This window comes from Lynx canadensis, chromosome B4, assembly GCF_007474595.2.
Source record: "Lynx canadensis isolate LIC74 chromosome B4, mLynCan4.pri.v2, whole genome shotgun sequence".
In the NCBI taxonomy this organism is placed as follows: Eukaryota; Metazoa; Chordata; class Mammalia; order Carnivora; family Felidae; genus Lynx; species Lynx canadensis.
This window is the reverse complement of record NC_044309.1, coordinates 22,563,600-22,578,132: the sequence shown is the minus strand read 5'-3', so window position 1 is coordinate 22,578,132 and position 14,533 is coordinate 22,563,600. Positions and strand designations below refer to the sequence as shown.

At 43.9% G+C, this 14,533-nt stretch overlaps 1 protein-coding gene across 1 annotated transcript in view; it reads right to left on the bottom strand.

The window, feature by feature from the left end:
- The window catches only part of KIAA1217 (KIAA1217 ortholog), a 305,103-nt gene that overhangs the window by 91,884 nt on the left and 198,686 nt on the right, over window positions 1–14,533 (bottom strand). The window contains 2 exon segments of the mRNA XM_030321322.1: window positions 3,847–3,940; window positions 8,035–8,233. Of these exon segments, the coding sequence (XP_030177182.1) occupies window positions 3,847–3,940; window positions 8,035–8,233 (293 nt within the window).

Below are 14,533 nucleotides of genomic sequence, written 5' to 3'. Positions count from 1 at the left end.
AAACCACAAGTGAAAAGGTGCAGATTTAAACAAAAGCAAATTCACACATATACACACACTCAACACACACACACACTGTAGTGAGTTCTGCCTGAGCACACTGAAGACGGTTTAGGGGCAGAAGGAAGAGGAGTTAGTGAATGAAGCAGGCTGAGATGTGTTTGAACATACGTAGGGGATTTAGAAATGGCGGTGTAATGGGAACCAAGATTTCTAAGGAAACCATTGGTTGGTGCAAATGCGGACCTGAAATAAAAGAGGTCTGGGAGGCAGCGACTGATTCCGGTATTAGGAAATAATTTAGGATGTAGGGCCAATTCTGGGGAGTGTGTTTGAAATGCATATCTAAACGCAAAGCTGTCACACACAAGTAAAAATTAAAGACACACAAGAGGGAAAGAACTGAAAAATGGGAGCAGAAAATCTCAGGTAGTAATCTCAAAGTGCGTAAAAAGGTAGAAAAGGCCCTAACTGTGAAAAAGCCACTGGGTTTGGTGAACAGGAAGTCACTGGTACCCTCTGAGAGCCACAAAATGGAATGGCTCATCTTTGAGTTGTACATTTGTGAATTGCAAGCCCTGTGAATGCATGCACCATTTTTTGCAAGAGGGCCTCTTCCATATGGTGAGCTCAATCCCTTGGGAACTAAATTTCAAAGCGACTATCTAATTTTGTAATAAAACAAAAGCCATGTGATTAAATTAGATCAGGGTGATTTGCACCCACGTGTAAAGAATCAGGAGCCGGGTGTGCTCAGTTCCAGCAGAAAACTACAAGTCTCCTTCCACAGACTAGCCTCAGAAGTGCTCAGCTAGATGCTAAATGAAAAACTAGACACATGTTTTCCCCAGCAGGCATATTCTGTGCATGCTCTGGGGCCCAAAACCTCAAAGTTAATACTTGAGTCTAACATGCTTCCTGAGTAACACCACCGCCATCATAAAACTGCTCTGGGGAGCGGACTGTGGTGGATTCGGAGTCTCACGTTTTCTTGGGTTTTGCAGGTAAGATCTTAAAGGCACCGTTGCCAGATGGTCTCAGGGGCCACTGCCAAGCTCTGGTGTTGCTGTTTTTGCACCCCTGCTTGATCCAACCAATGTTTCTGCTGATATGCATATTTGCTGGTAATGAGTGGGCAGCCGGGCGGGCTGTCCCAGGCTGCATCTGGAGGCTGGTGGTTGAAGGCAGATGACATCAGGCGCAGGGCTGCGTAACTGACTCATACGAGTAGTTATCATCAGATTTCTTCACGGCCACGCGCACATTGCAAACATACGGAAGGATGGAGCTCCCCTAAGCCTACCACGCAGCTTGGTTTAGTCTACAACAATTGATCCCTGCTTTGTTCTCTCTTTCTGTTCTTTACCATAACTGACGGGGTAATGCAGCTGGGCTTCAGGCCGGGCTCACCAAAACCTCCTTTCCTTTAATGGCAAGGCAGCCACGCTCATGGAGGAAAGAGAGAGAATTCCATGTCTCTTAGCTTCTGGAATCTGCAAATCGGGGCCAAGTTACAAACTGCAGGCATGATCACACCTCGTTGGTTTTAAAACCATGTTCTGTTTCTCATATCTGAGTAGTCTTCATGGAAACCTAAAAGCGTGTCTGTGGGTTGGATGGCGAACATGTGCTGTCTTGTCATCTGAGGACAACAGTTGATTTCCTCACACACACACACACACACACACACACACACACACCACTGTGTAAAAGGAGGCTGTGGGCAGCACAGAAAGATCGCTAGGGTCTCGTCTAAAAGTGAAAGCAGAACAGCTTTACTGAAACTCATAGCCAAAGTTCTGAATTCTAACGGGTTTCATCCATATGCTTGATATTTGAGTCTCTACGTGCTCACTGCTGGTCTTTATGTAGGTACCACATCTGCTTAAGAGTTAAAACAGGTGTCCTCCCCAGCCATAAACAAGATTTTCAGAGGCGATTCTGGGGCCCCGTGTGGCCTCCACGTAACAGAAACAGAACTGTGACAGCCACGAAAGTCCAGTTCGAAGGCCAGACATACCAAAAAAATAAGGATACCAAGGAAACAAAGACACTTAAGGACGTCAGTGAGAAAAAATAATGAAATAATAAAAAGCAAGGGTACTATGACACTCAGTCCATGTTTCATGATCAGCATGACTCAATCTGTCTTCACGTGGTGCTGGTTTACATTTAAAGTGTAACTAGCTAAAAATAAGCCTCAAAATCCTAGATTTTCTGAAGTAGCAACACAGCCTTCACTTCAAATTGCACATCATTTCTGACATAAAAAAAGCAGTTGAGGACGCAAGAAGCCTTTTTCCCAAGGTGTGGGCTCTGTCCCACAATGTCATCACTCATATTGCAGTCCAGCATTCCCTAGAAATTCTTCCAGTGCTTTCGATTGGACCTCCTGGCCTCTCGGTCCTAAACTCACACACCTTGTGGGGGACACAGAACAATCGTCCCCCAAAGATGTCTGCATCCAACTCCATTGAACCTCTGACTATACAGGAAAGGGGGATTAAGGTTGCTACAGAGCCGACCTTAAAATAAGGAGATTATTTTGGAGCACTGGGTGGGCTCGATGTAATCACAAATGTCCTTAAAAGTGGAAGAGGGAGGGTTAGAGACGTGATGATGGAAGCAGGGTCAGAGAAATGCTATTTGGCTGAGTCTGAAGATGGAGAAAGGGGACCACAAGTCAAGGAATGCGTGTGACCTCCAGAAACCGGGAAAAATGGAAACATTCTCTCTACAGCTTCCAGAAAGGACAGCTGATGTCCTGTCAATGACTCCTGGAGTTTATAGTCCACTGAGGACCATGTCAGACTTCTGACCTCGAGAAGTTTAAGATAGTAAACCTGTGTCATTTTAAGCCACTAAACGTATATTCATTTGTTACAGCAACAACAGCAAACTGATACGTGCTGTCCGGAAGCAGAGACAGCCTTACCTCGGGAATGTTACCACGACACGGACAGTGCCTGGGTCTCTTTGACAAGAACACCTATTCATTTACTTTTTTCTAGTTAAACTCCAGCATCCAGCAAAGTGCTAATCCTCAGAAAGGATGATATAAAATGGTGCAGCATCTTCTAAATTTGTGTGTGTGGTGGGGAGGAGGTACAGCTGGAGGGGAACGTAACGTTATTGTTAGAAACTCAATCCCTTTTTAGCGAACCTGCATTAATGTGATTTTAAAAATCTGCCTTTTCTGTTCCCCGGTGCTTTTTTCTTCAAAACATCCCTGTGTGCTTTGAATGTTTGGATAATCTTCTGAGATGATCTACATCTAGAGAACTTTAGCTCCCAAATCATGCAGATTTTTGGACTATGCCTTCAACGTGATTCAGATAAGGTCTGATAATATTAATACAGTACAGCAGCAAACGGTCTTCAATTCGAAAGGGAACAATTTAAGTAGGATGCTTGGAATAGCTGACAGGAGAATGTTAACAGATTCTACGTGGAACTGTACATTGGTTTTTTTGTTGTTGTTGTTTTGTTAGTTTTCATTGGAGAAAAAAAGAGCAAGAGATCCTCTGAGTAAGTTAATTGTACGTAGACCACAGATACTTTTATGCAAAGATTCTCAGGATCCCCTCGGAGTGAGGACACAACGAAATTCCATGCTTAGAGATAAATGAGGATGTGTCGGGCCCTATATCACTCCCTTTGCCCCAAATGTCCAGGAAATCTGATTTCTTTACCAAGGAACAAATAATGAGTCATCAGACAAGATGAGTGTTGAGAACCTTTAAGATCTGATGGTGGACTGTGGTTGCCATCAGGAGACCATGCCAGAGAACGAATGGGCCGGTCTGACCTGTCGAACAAAATTAAAAATAGAACGGGAACACTTACCCTCATGTCTCCATTCACAGTTTTCGGTGTGTGATTGAATGCGTGCGCAGGGTCCTTATTGTACACTTTGAGGAGCGATCGGTCCTGAATGTTCCTGGAATCAAACACAGCAATAACTATGGCAGATGAAAGGAGCCTTATTTTGGCCATGTCCTTTGCCTGCCCTGGAGAATCAGGTAAAAGACATGAACAGACACTCCAGCTGTTGTCTACAATCAACCAGACAAAAAAGTCCCTTCACCACAAAATAGGCAAAAATAAATAAGGAAAAGGAGAAAAGTGACCTCGGCTTTTCTATCCTGTTTTTGTTCTTAGGAAAGTATCAGTCTTTCCCCAGAGTCCTCCACCCACAAATACCAGGTAGCACGGGCTTTCTTTCAAGATTTGAGCAAGGAAAGCTAACACTTAAAGAGACAATAAAGCTCCAATACTTACAATACGTTCAAAGAGATTTGGTTAATATTTAAATATTTAATAGTTTACTTTGCCCAAACACCTGGTTTTCTGCTTATCTCATGAATGCGCACAAATGAAAATGGTTTCCCCTTCAAATACTTTCAGCAAGGAAAAGAAAATGTATTTGCAGTCCAGAAAAAAAAAAAAAAAAAGTACCACCAAGATCAAAACTAGTATCCTTCCGATGCTTTTTTTTTTTTCTCTTCCACAGTGGGTTTTAAAAAGACTTTTCTGCATACAGGTTGACTTACTGGACGTGCAGGGTGTTTAGAAGGAATAGCAGAGAAAGTCTTCCACTGGTCTGTTTCTCCTTCTGAGCCCAGCGTTTAGAGCTCCAGTGTCAGCCATACTGCAGCAAAGGACAGAAGTCCCACACCTTGCTTAGAGCCCTACCTTATAATTGTTTAAAAGCATATGAACGTCTATGAAGTCCTTCTCCTTCCACATTCAGCTTTCATCAGCAGAAGGGCCACCCAGGGCACTTTCAGCCCCGTCTACACTGAGTCTCCCCAAGGCCGGTGCGCTGAGCTCAGGGAAATGTGTGCAGGAAGACGCATTCCTTTCCTCCAGGTGCAGCACACGCTCTGTGGGCTGATCGCAATCTCTGGCATTACTGGGTTATGTTTTGTTTTAAATGAAGTGAGGGATTCTTGGACTGGTCTTGCTTCCCTCCTTTAAATATGCCAGTAATTGCTTTGAAGCAATGACTAGCCCAAGCTTGCATGGCTGCCCCAGCCTTCAAGTAGCTCATTACAAGCTGGTGTGAGAGGGGTTGGGTTACTGCAAAGGCAAGAGCTCACAGAAGGTGAGGATACAGGAATTCCCTAAAGGACCCTCCTGTGGCTGGAGGGGGGAGGGAGTCACAAGTGACAATATGAAGAAGCTGAAAACCTCACTTGAGCCATGAAAAAAACTTAGTGTGATTCTAAAGGTATTTTAAAAAGATGAGGTTGGTTTATGATTAATTTAGAAACATGCTCATCCAAGAGGAACCAACAGCAAAGGCCCAGATTGCATTTACCATGGCAACATTTACAACATGGGATTTCAACCTGACCGCTCTACAGCATTTCCTTAAGGAAAATACGAAGAACCCAACACAATGACGAAATAGTTAAATGTTTAACAAATACGCTCTCACTTCAAAAATACTAGATATGAAAGGAAATTTGTCTCAAAAATACTGGATGTGAAAGGAAATTTGTCTCTGGGCTCAGAAGATGAAAGCCATTGTCTTCAGTTATAATCTACATGGTACATTTTGTGGGGAAGGGGGGCACTGTATATAATGCCAATGGTGAGAAGTTATTCTCCCATTCAAATAAAACATAATTGAGGCATTTTATGCACATGAGCAAAGAAAGAGAGTAATTCTTGGGAAACAAACCTACATTTGATCACCTAGCATAAACATTATATTCATCACGAAATAAAAACACTTTACCCACTTAAAATATTTGTAGGTCCATTTTTATAAGGAAATCAAAATACTGAAAAGTAAAATTATAGACAAAGTTATAAATCAATGACTTTCCAGTTAAACATTACAAAAATTTTTTTTAACGTTTATTCATTTTTGGGAGACAGAGACAGAGTACGAGCAGGGGAGGGGCAGAGAGAGAGGGAGACACAGAATCGGAAGCAGGCTCCAGGCTCTGAGCTGTCAGCACAGAGCCTGACCCGGGGCTCAAACTCATGAATCGTGAGATCATGACATGAGCCGAAGTCGGATGCTTAACCGACTGAGCCACCCAGGCGGCCCACCAGTTAAACATTTTAAATGAGATTAAAATCACTTTCACAAATGTAAACATATTAACTGAATATTATTAATGTTTAAAGAAAGGATCCCATCTACTCTCAAGCACTATTTTTATCTATTTTATCAACTGACTTTGCATCAAGGAGAAGTATCTCAGTTTGAAATTTGGGGCGACCTCTGCCTCTTTGACCTCCCTCCCATCTCTTTTTCTAAGACTTCCTTGCAACACTCTGGAAGAACGTGTAGAGGAAACCCTAGCAGTAGCACCCTGAGTTTGGGAAAGTCTCTAGAAAATCGTGACTCATTGCCGTTTAAAAGTGCTTGCATGAAAATAAATAAGTAAATAAATAAAAATGGTTGCAAGACAGTGGGGTCCAATTGTTTCTAATCACCTCATCAGGCTTGAGCTCCATAATGAAAAGTGGCTTCGTGTAGTGTCATACGGATTTATTATTCCAGTACTCTGACTGCACAACATGGAAATTCAAGAAAATTGCTGTAAAACAATTGCTGTATGTCTGTGTGAAAATACTACATGCGATCGTATGACCGCAAACACACTCTTCAGAGATACTGCGATCGCTCCACGTTTAAGTTCATGCTCTATAAATTCGATTTTGTTTTTTGGTGACAGGCTGATTAATAATTTATTTCAAAAAACAGACATGAATTTTCTGATACCCATGAATATTTAAACATGTTTTTTAAAAGCAGCAAGGCCGTGCAACAGATGTAGCACCCATACCTTAGGGCATGCGTCAAACTTTGAAAGCACTAAATTACTCATACACTTTGGCACACGCCTAAATATGTCATCTGTGATCATTGTTAGATATTTATCAGTTTACACTTAGTATGCACTAGGAGGCATATTTTTAGGAAGTGGTTCTTATTAATTTCATAATGAAGAAACAGGGCATCCTGTTGTCCCCATGGGGAAGGGACCCAAAAATCCAAGTTGTGGACCAGGTCAGTTGGTCAGGGAACATTCCGAGGGAATAAGAAACTCGTCACCAAGGATGCGGACAGTCAGGCCTGGGGCTGGGCTTGGAAATAACCTGGCTGTGTGATCTTGAATGAGCCCTTTAACTTTTACACATCTGAGTTTCTGGTCCCATAAAATGAAAGGGCTGAATTAGTCACTACATAATTTTTTAAGTTCTAAAATGTCTAGAGGCTATAGGAGCGACTGCTTTTCTGGGCTGACCTAAGTCCGGTTTGTCAGGCTGTTTGGCTGGAAGAGATCAGATGGGTCCCCTCTGCTCTGGACACACCAACACCTCAGTAGACACAGATGCTTTTACTTCTGTGCAGCCTGCTGTGGCTTGAGTCTGCTTAGCTTCATTTGAGAGGACATTCTCCTGGGGGCCCTGGAGAAAGCCCACCTGGGAAGTGAGATTCTTTGGTAAGGCCAACTATTTAAGAAAAACATGAAAAAGGACAATGTTTCTCAGCCTTTTTTCTTGTGGACAACAGCACAGGGTCCCCTGCTTCGACTCTAACCTGTTGGTGTAAATAATGGCGCAGTGGGATCATTACCTAAAATGTTTCACGGCCTCTGTGAGGGAAAGAGCACTTGAGAAGGAGCTGGGAAAGTTCCAGTCACAAGCATGGCCTTATGGTGTTGATCAAGTCCCTCCACTACCTTCTGGGCCTCAGTTTCCCTAACTCTTAGTGGACTAGATTATTTCTTAACATTCTTTTCAGATATAATAGGCAAGGAACTATGTGGAAGAAGTCTGTCCTCATCTTTGTAAGCCAGACCTTATAAATGGATTACAGAAAAGCAGATCGTGAATCCACACCTGGGGATAAGATAAGCCTACCAATCAGGGTAATAGCTGTGCTTTGTTCATGGGGACACGGAGAGATTAGGACTCAGTACAAACTGTAACAATGCTAAATGCAGTATGTTGGACACACACACACACACACACACACGCACACACACTCACGATATAACTACCTACCTTACATCGTTTAGTTCATAATAGACATTTCTGCTTTCGTCTTTGATGTAAATGGCAACACTGGGCGACTCTAGCATCTTCATGGTGAGCTGCTGTGGAAAGGCACTTACGAAGAGAGCACGGATTGTGTCTGCACTTGTGATTTCATTCGGCATCCTGAGCTGCTTGGTTTCGTCCCCATACTGGAGATAGAGAACCCCTGCATGCAAAATGAACACGGTTATCAGTCCCAGATCAAGATGCACACAACACGCAGCAAAAGTTCAGCCACTCCTGTCTTACCACAGACAGCAATGTTCAGGACAAGCTTGGAAAGAGTGTAACAAGAGACATTTGTTTGGAATTTCCAAAGATTCGCATAAATATTCACTTTTATTCTTTGGAGTCCAGGCAGATGTTAAAGAGGCTAATTTTCAACTCTTAAAACCAGACACAGGAAGCTAACTTCTGGTAGCCGAAAGCAAAAGACAATACTTGATTCCCCTGAAAGGAGTATTTAGGAATTTGACTCCGTAGGGTGATTTTCCCCATGTCTTTCGCTAACTAACAACACAATCATTATAGCGATGGGTACGCTATATAGTTTAAATCTTTATAGTCCATTCAGAGACATGTTAAGTGGAAAGGCTACAATATTTCTGTGGCTCTAATACATATTTATTGAATGTTTATACCAAATGAAACTATCTAAGAAAAGAATCTGGCACCCCAAAGTTTCATAAAGAAAATGGAGCAAACCAGTTACCCAAAAGACAAATGGAAACATCAGATCACAGAATTTTGGAGTTCCAGGGGGTATGTGGCTTCCAATGAACAATACCTCCCGGTATTCATACCCCTGTGAGTGTAATCCCTTACCACATTGTGTCTGGGTTTGACCATGTCTCACTTGTTTTGACCAATGAGACATTAGCATGTAAAATGCAAAATGGAGGCTTGGTAAGTGCTTGCACACTAGACCTTATCTTCTTGATGAGTGTGGTCTTGGACGCTCCCTCACTGAACCAAGCTTCTGTGAGTCCAACTGAGCCCAATGGCGAGGCCACATGAAGAAGAATGAAAGTCCTGACTGACAGCCCCCACTAAGCACCCATTCGATAAGCCGGACCACTGGCCAGTCATGGGGGTGACCCATCTTGAGAGCACCTCCAGCTCCCAGGTGACCTGCTCCAGCTGTCAGATGGAACAGAAATGCAATGCCCCCTCCAAGCCCTGCCGAAACTAAAGAATAAAGCAAATAAATAGTTGTTAATTTAACTCACTATGTTTAGGGTCCCTTGTTATTCAGAAATGTATAACTGAAACAGGATATCAAAGATCCAGACATTTCATTTGAATCCACTTCCTGTGAGAATCTATTGAGGACAGACTAATACCCTCAGAGTAAGCTTTGGCAGGAGAGACTCAAAAGAGAATAGAATATGGTTTCTGATTAAAGATGGCAATTCATGCAACGAATTCATCTCATCTCCTCCTGAAAGTCCATTAAAGTGACAACGAAGATTAACAAAGTGTAAATTAAAGAATTAAGGGAATGAGAGAGGAAACAACAACAGACAAGAGAAAGTCAACACCTAAGTCTTCAAGGGGAGAACTCCACATAAAACATGCAGGGCTGGGGCGCCTGGGTGGCTCAGTCGGTTGAGTGTCTGATTCTTGATTTCAGCTCAGGTCATGATCTCAGGGTCGTGAGATTGAGCCCTGCATCAGGCTCTGTGCTGAGCGCGGAGCCTGCTTGAGATTCTCTCCCTCCCTTTCCCTCTGCCCCTCCCCAACCTGTGTGCGAACTTAAGCACTCTCTCTCTCAAAAAATAAAATAAAAATAAAATAAAATAAAGAAATATCCCTTTAAAAAAAAAACCAACAAAACAAAACAAAGCAGACTAACAAACAAAAAACATGCAGGGCCAGGGAAGCTCCAAAACCAAAGCACCAGATCCTTCTGAGGGGAGGAATTCAGACTGAGTGCAAAGCATGAAGCCTGATGGAACTGTTCCTTCTTTTTAATGGTGCTGCAAACGGTTTGAAACTCCCCTTCTACCCCACTCAGCCAACCGACTCCCTACAGAAGAAGACTTAAGAGGTAGAAAAAAACAGACTGGATTCTGGCTCATCAGGCACAGGGGAGAGTGGGTGAGGTGCCTTCTGACAAAATGCTTGCAAAGAGGTGACCCTCAGTCAGGAAGCTGGAGGAGCCCTACAGGGGTTCCATTACACCTGAGGGTAATGGTCAAGTGCTGTCTGATCACCTCATTGCGAAGTGGTCCAACCCCATATGAAAGCTTCCAGTTAGTACGACTATGCCCCACTCACACACTCATAGACTACCCAGGATTAACAGACATTTCACAGAAACCACTAACATGAAACACCAAAATAAACAGAAAACAGAAACTCAGAAAAGATGAGACTGTCCAAGAAAAGGGGAACATTTGGAGAACAAGGGCAGTCTCTGGGAACCATGACAGCAGGAATTAAGAATTGAGGGAGAAGAGGCGTGCCTGGCAGGCTCAGTCAGTAGAGCATGTGACTTTTGATCTTGGGGTTGGGCGTACAGATTACTTAATTAAAAAAAAAAAAAATTCAGGGAGGAGAAAAAAGTTGATGAAATCACAGAAAGTAGAGCAAAAAGATGATGGGACAGGAGACAGTGAAAAACAATAAGAAAAACAGAATTATTTCAGAGCATCCCAAGTCTTACTAACTGGAATTTAGATAAAAGAGATCAGGGAAAGCAAAAGTTCTACAAAAAGTATCCTGAAAAAATGTTCCCCCACACTGAAGGACCTGACATGAGAGATCGAAAAAGCTTATGAAACACACCACAGACTCGGGCTTGTCACTGAGACATTCCAGATGGTAAGGGGAGAACAGAAGGTCCTACAAGTTCCCAGGGATTTGGGGAGGAAGGTCATAAAGAATCAGGAGTCAGAAAGGCATTAGAACAGCCACCCGGAGGGGGCTTGGGTGGCTCAGTTGGTCTAGCCTCTGACTCTTGATTTCGGCTCAGGTCATGATCTCACGGTCCTGAGACGGAGGCCCCCAATGGGCTCTGTGCTGGACATGGAATCTGTTTAAGATTCTCTCTCTCCCTCTCTCTCTGCCCTTTCCCTACTCTCTCTCTCTAAAAAAAATAAATTAAAAAAATTTTCAATAAAAAAGTAAATAAAATGAAGGAAGGAAGCAAAGAAGGAAAGAAGGGAAGGAAGGAAAGGAAGGAAGGAAAGGAAGGAAGAAAAGGAAGGAAGGAAGGAAGGAAGGAAGGAAGGAAGGAAGGAGAAAGAAAGAAAGAGGAAAGAAAGAAAGAAAGAAAGAAAGAAAGAAAGAAAAGAAAGAAAGAAAGAGGAAGGAAGAAAGGAAGAAAAAGAAAGTCAGTCAATAGCAACTCAGAAACCAGAAGACAATGGAGAAATAGCTTTGAAAATCCGGAAGGAAATATTTTTGATCTCGGTCTATATCCACGCAGACCATCAATGAGGTATTTATCATAATCAGCTTCTCATGAGGCCTTTCCACCTTGTCCAAAATTTCAGCAACCATTCACCCTAATACTTCATACCCCCCCATTCTTATTTCATTTCTATTCCTCAGTAACATTCACAGACAGTGTAATTCATATTTTAACTCTTGCTGTTATTTGTCATCACTTTCTTCCTCTAGACTGTAACCTTCATGAGGTCTGGGATTGTTTTTTAAACTTTTGTTGTTGTTCACCACAGAACCCTTAGTGCCTATAGATACCACCTGTCGCGCAGCAAGTTCTCAACAAATGTCTGTTGAATGAATGAAGGAATGAATGGTTTGTCAGTCAGCCAAAAGGAATGTTCGTCTGGGGTCTGTGCAAGCTGTAAGGGCTTTTGCTCCATGAAACAGCCTAGTAGTCTTGTTTCTGATTTGTACACAGATTAGAAATACTTTCTGAAGTAGCTGTTTCCTTACTCCTTGATTGGAGTAGTCCTTCTGCGCTGAGCATAAGCAGCTAGATTTCCCCTCCGAGGAAATTTTGATCCTCAACTTCTTCAGGGAGTGAGTTTTTCAAAATATCCATGGCGTTACACATTCCTCAGGGTTCAGAAAAATCCTTTCAAGTCTGTCTGATCACACAGATCTTGCAATTTTTCGTCCCAAGCGGGAGACATGGTGACTGCCCCAATGGGATCGGTAATGCCGTAGCAAAATGCCAAAACCACTCTTGAGGTCTGGGACCCGACCATGCCTGGGCGAGGCCCCCCGCCAATGGGTTACTTATGGCCTCGCTACAGTCAAATAGGACAGCCTCATTCACCCAGAGGGCCTGGTTCTCATTCCCACATCTGCATTCTGTACGTGTGTGTGCTTGAAATAGAATTTGTAGGCTCTGAGTGAAAAAAAAAAAAAAAAAAAAGAAAAGATTGGGCCTAAATGACGGTTACCTCAGGGTCTGGCTGGTGCAGCTGCCAGCTGGGGCTACGAGTCCAGTTAGAGATCGTGAAAATCCGGAGAAGACGGGAAAAATGCCTTTTCAAACAGAGGGGAAGAGTCTTTTTACACTGGATTCAGTTTGCTTTCTTGACTCAGGAGAGGTATTTAGAAATGCTTTAAGTCAGAAGGCAATCTCTTCATATACGATGGCGTTTTACTGGCACGGTGATGAGATTCAGTACACGCTGGCTACTTTCCTAGCCCTCGGCTGTACTGCCTGATCCAGATTCCAGGGGCAGTCTGAAGGACTTTGGATCATAAACTCTCATTCTGTGAAGGAGGAGGGCAGGGAAACGCCTTTAGAGGAGGTCTGCTATGTGTCAGCAACGGGATGCACGGTTTTCCCATCAGCACCGTGTCTCCTGTCAGGTGGCTATGATGGCCCCGTGTCACAGATAAGGAAAAGGAAGATCAGAAGGTCCAAGGTGCCTGCCTAAAGCGAAAGCTAGTAAATGGCTATCTAGCTTCGATATCCCATTCTGTCAATCCACAGACCCCACGATCCCTCCCTTGACGCATAAGGCGTCTGAAATTCTGCACGGGGTCTTACCCATCTCCTCCAGTCTTCCTCTCTGGACAATGCTAGCTGTCCTCACACTCTTCTCCTGCCCATCTGCTTGATGATACTGAAGCATGATGGGGGTGGGGGGCAGCTCAGAAAAAAAGATTCCCGTCTTTAAGTCCACTTAAACGCTGACACATGGTTGGAAACAATCCACTTTGCCGAGGGGAGCCGGGGCAGGCATAGGGCTCTGAAAGCAACAGTACTGAAATCAACCTCAAGACACCTGGAGCCCCTCTGAGAGGCCAGAATGTCCCAGGGTTCTTCCACCTCAATGGCCCTGCAAAGGCAATGTGGATTTTTCACCAAGAACTCTTGGTCACATTTTACAAAACAGAAATAAAGTACGCTTGGCAGATCACGCTGGGGCTATACATCCTTATAATCTTTTGAATCTCGGAATGAGTTCCGGAACGTGGGATATCTCAAATATTCCTTGTCTTGATGTAGTTAAGCAAGGATTTTCACCCAGTCGCCTTGCTACGGACTGAATGTCTGTGTGCCTCCCTCCCCCCCCCATTCTTATGTTAAAACCCTAATCTCCCAGGTGATGGTGTTTGGAGGTGGGGCTTCTGGGAGGTAATTAGGCCCCCGAGGGTGGAGGACCCCAATGCCAGGAGTGCCCTTCTAAGAAGAGACACAAGAGTTTGTTTTCTCTCTCCGTTCTCTGTCACATGGACATAGACTGCGAAGAGAGCCATCGGCGAACCGTGAAGTGGGTCCTCCCCGGGCACCAGCCGGATTTGCTGGCGCCTTGGTCTTGAACTTCCAGCCTTTGGAACTGTGACAAATACGCTGTTTTAAGATACTCTGTGTATGCGAGTTTGTGACAGCAGCCTGAATGGGCCAATACAGACCCCAGTCTCCCATTACTGCCCTATTACCCCACACCAGGCCGCAGTCCTATGGCACTCTGGATGTGCCGCAAATCTTGCTGTTCTGTGAACTCAGCATGCACGCTTACGACGCACGCTGCACCGCCACCGTGGGTGACCTTCCCACCAGTCTGCTCGGCACACACATTTCCTCCTCTGAGCCATCTTCCGCGACCACTCCTGTGTCACGTTTCCACTGAGAATCGAGGAATTAATTTTTCTTGCTTTTCAAGTTTATTTATTCTGAGAGACAGAACAAGAGAATGTGTGTGTGTGCACGCAAGCAGGGGAGGGGCAGAGAGAGGCTCTGTGCCGTGAGCGCAGAGCCCCATGTGGGGCTCAAACCCACGAACTGGGAGACGGTGACCTGAGTTGAAATCAAGAGCTGGACGCTTAACCATCAGAGCCACCCAGGTGCCCCAGGAATTAATTTTTCTTACACCTGTGCTCACATTGTGTTTTACTGAAATTACAAGCATGGCTTTTTTTTTTTTTTAAATTAATGTTTATTTATTTTTTAAGAGAGAGATCAAGTGCAAGCAGGGGAAAGACAGAGAGAAAGGGAGACACAGAATCCGAGACAGGCTCCAGGCTCTGAGCT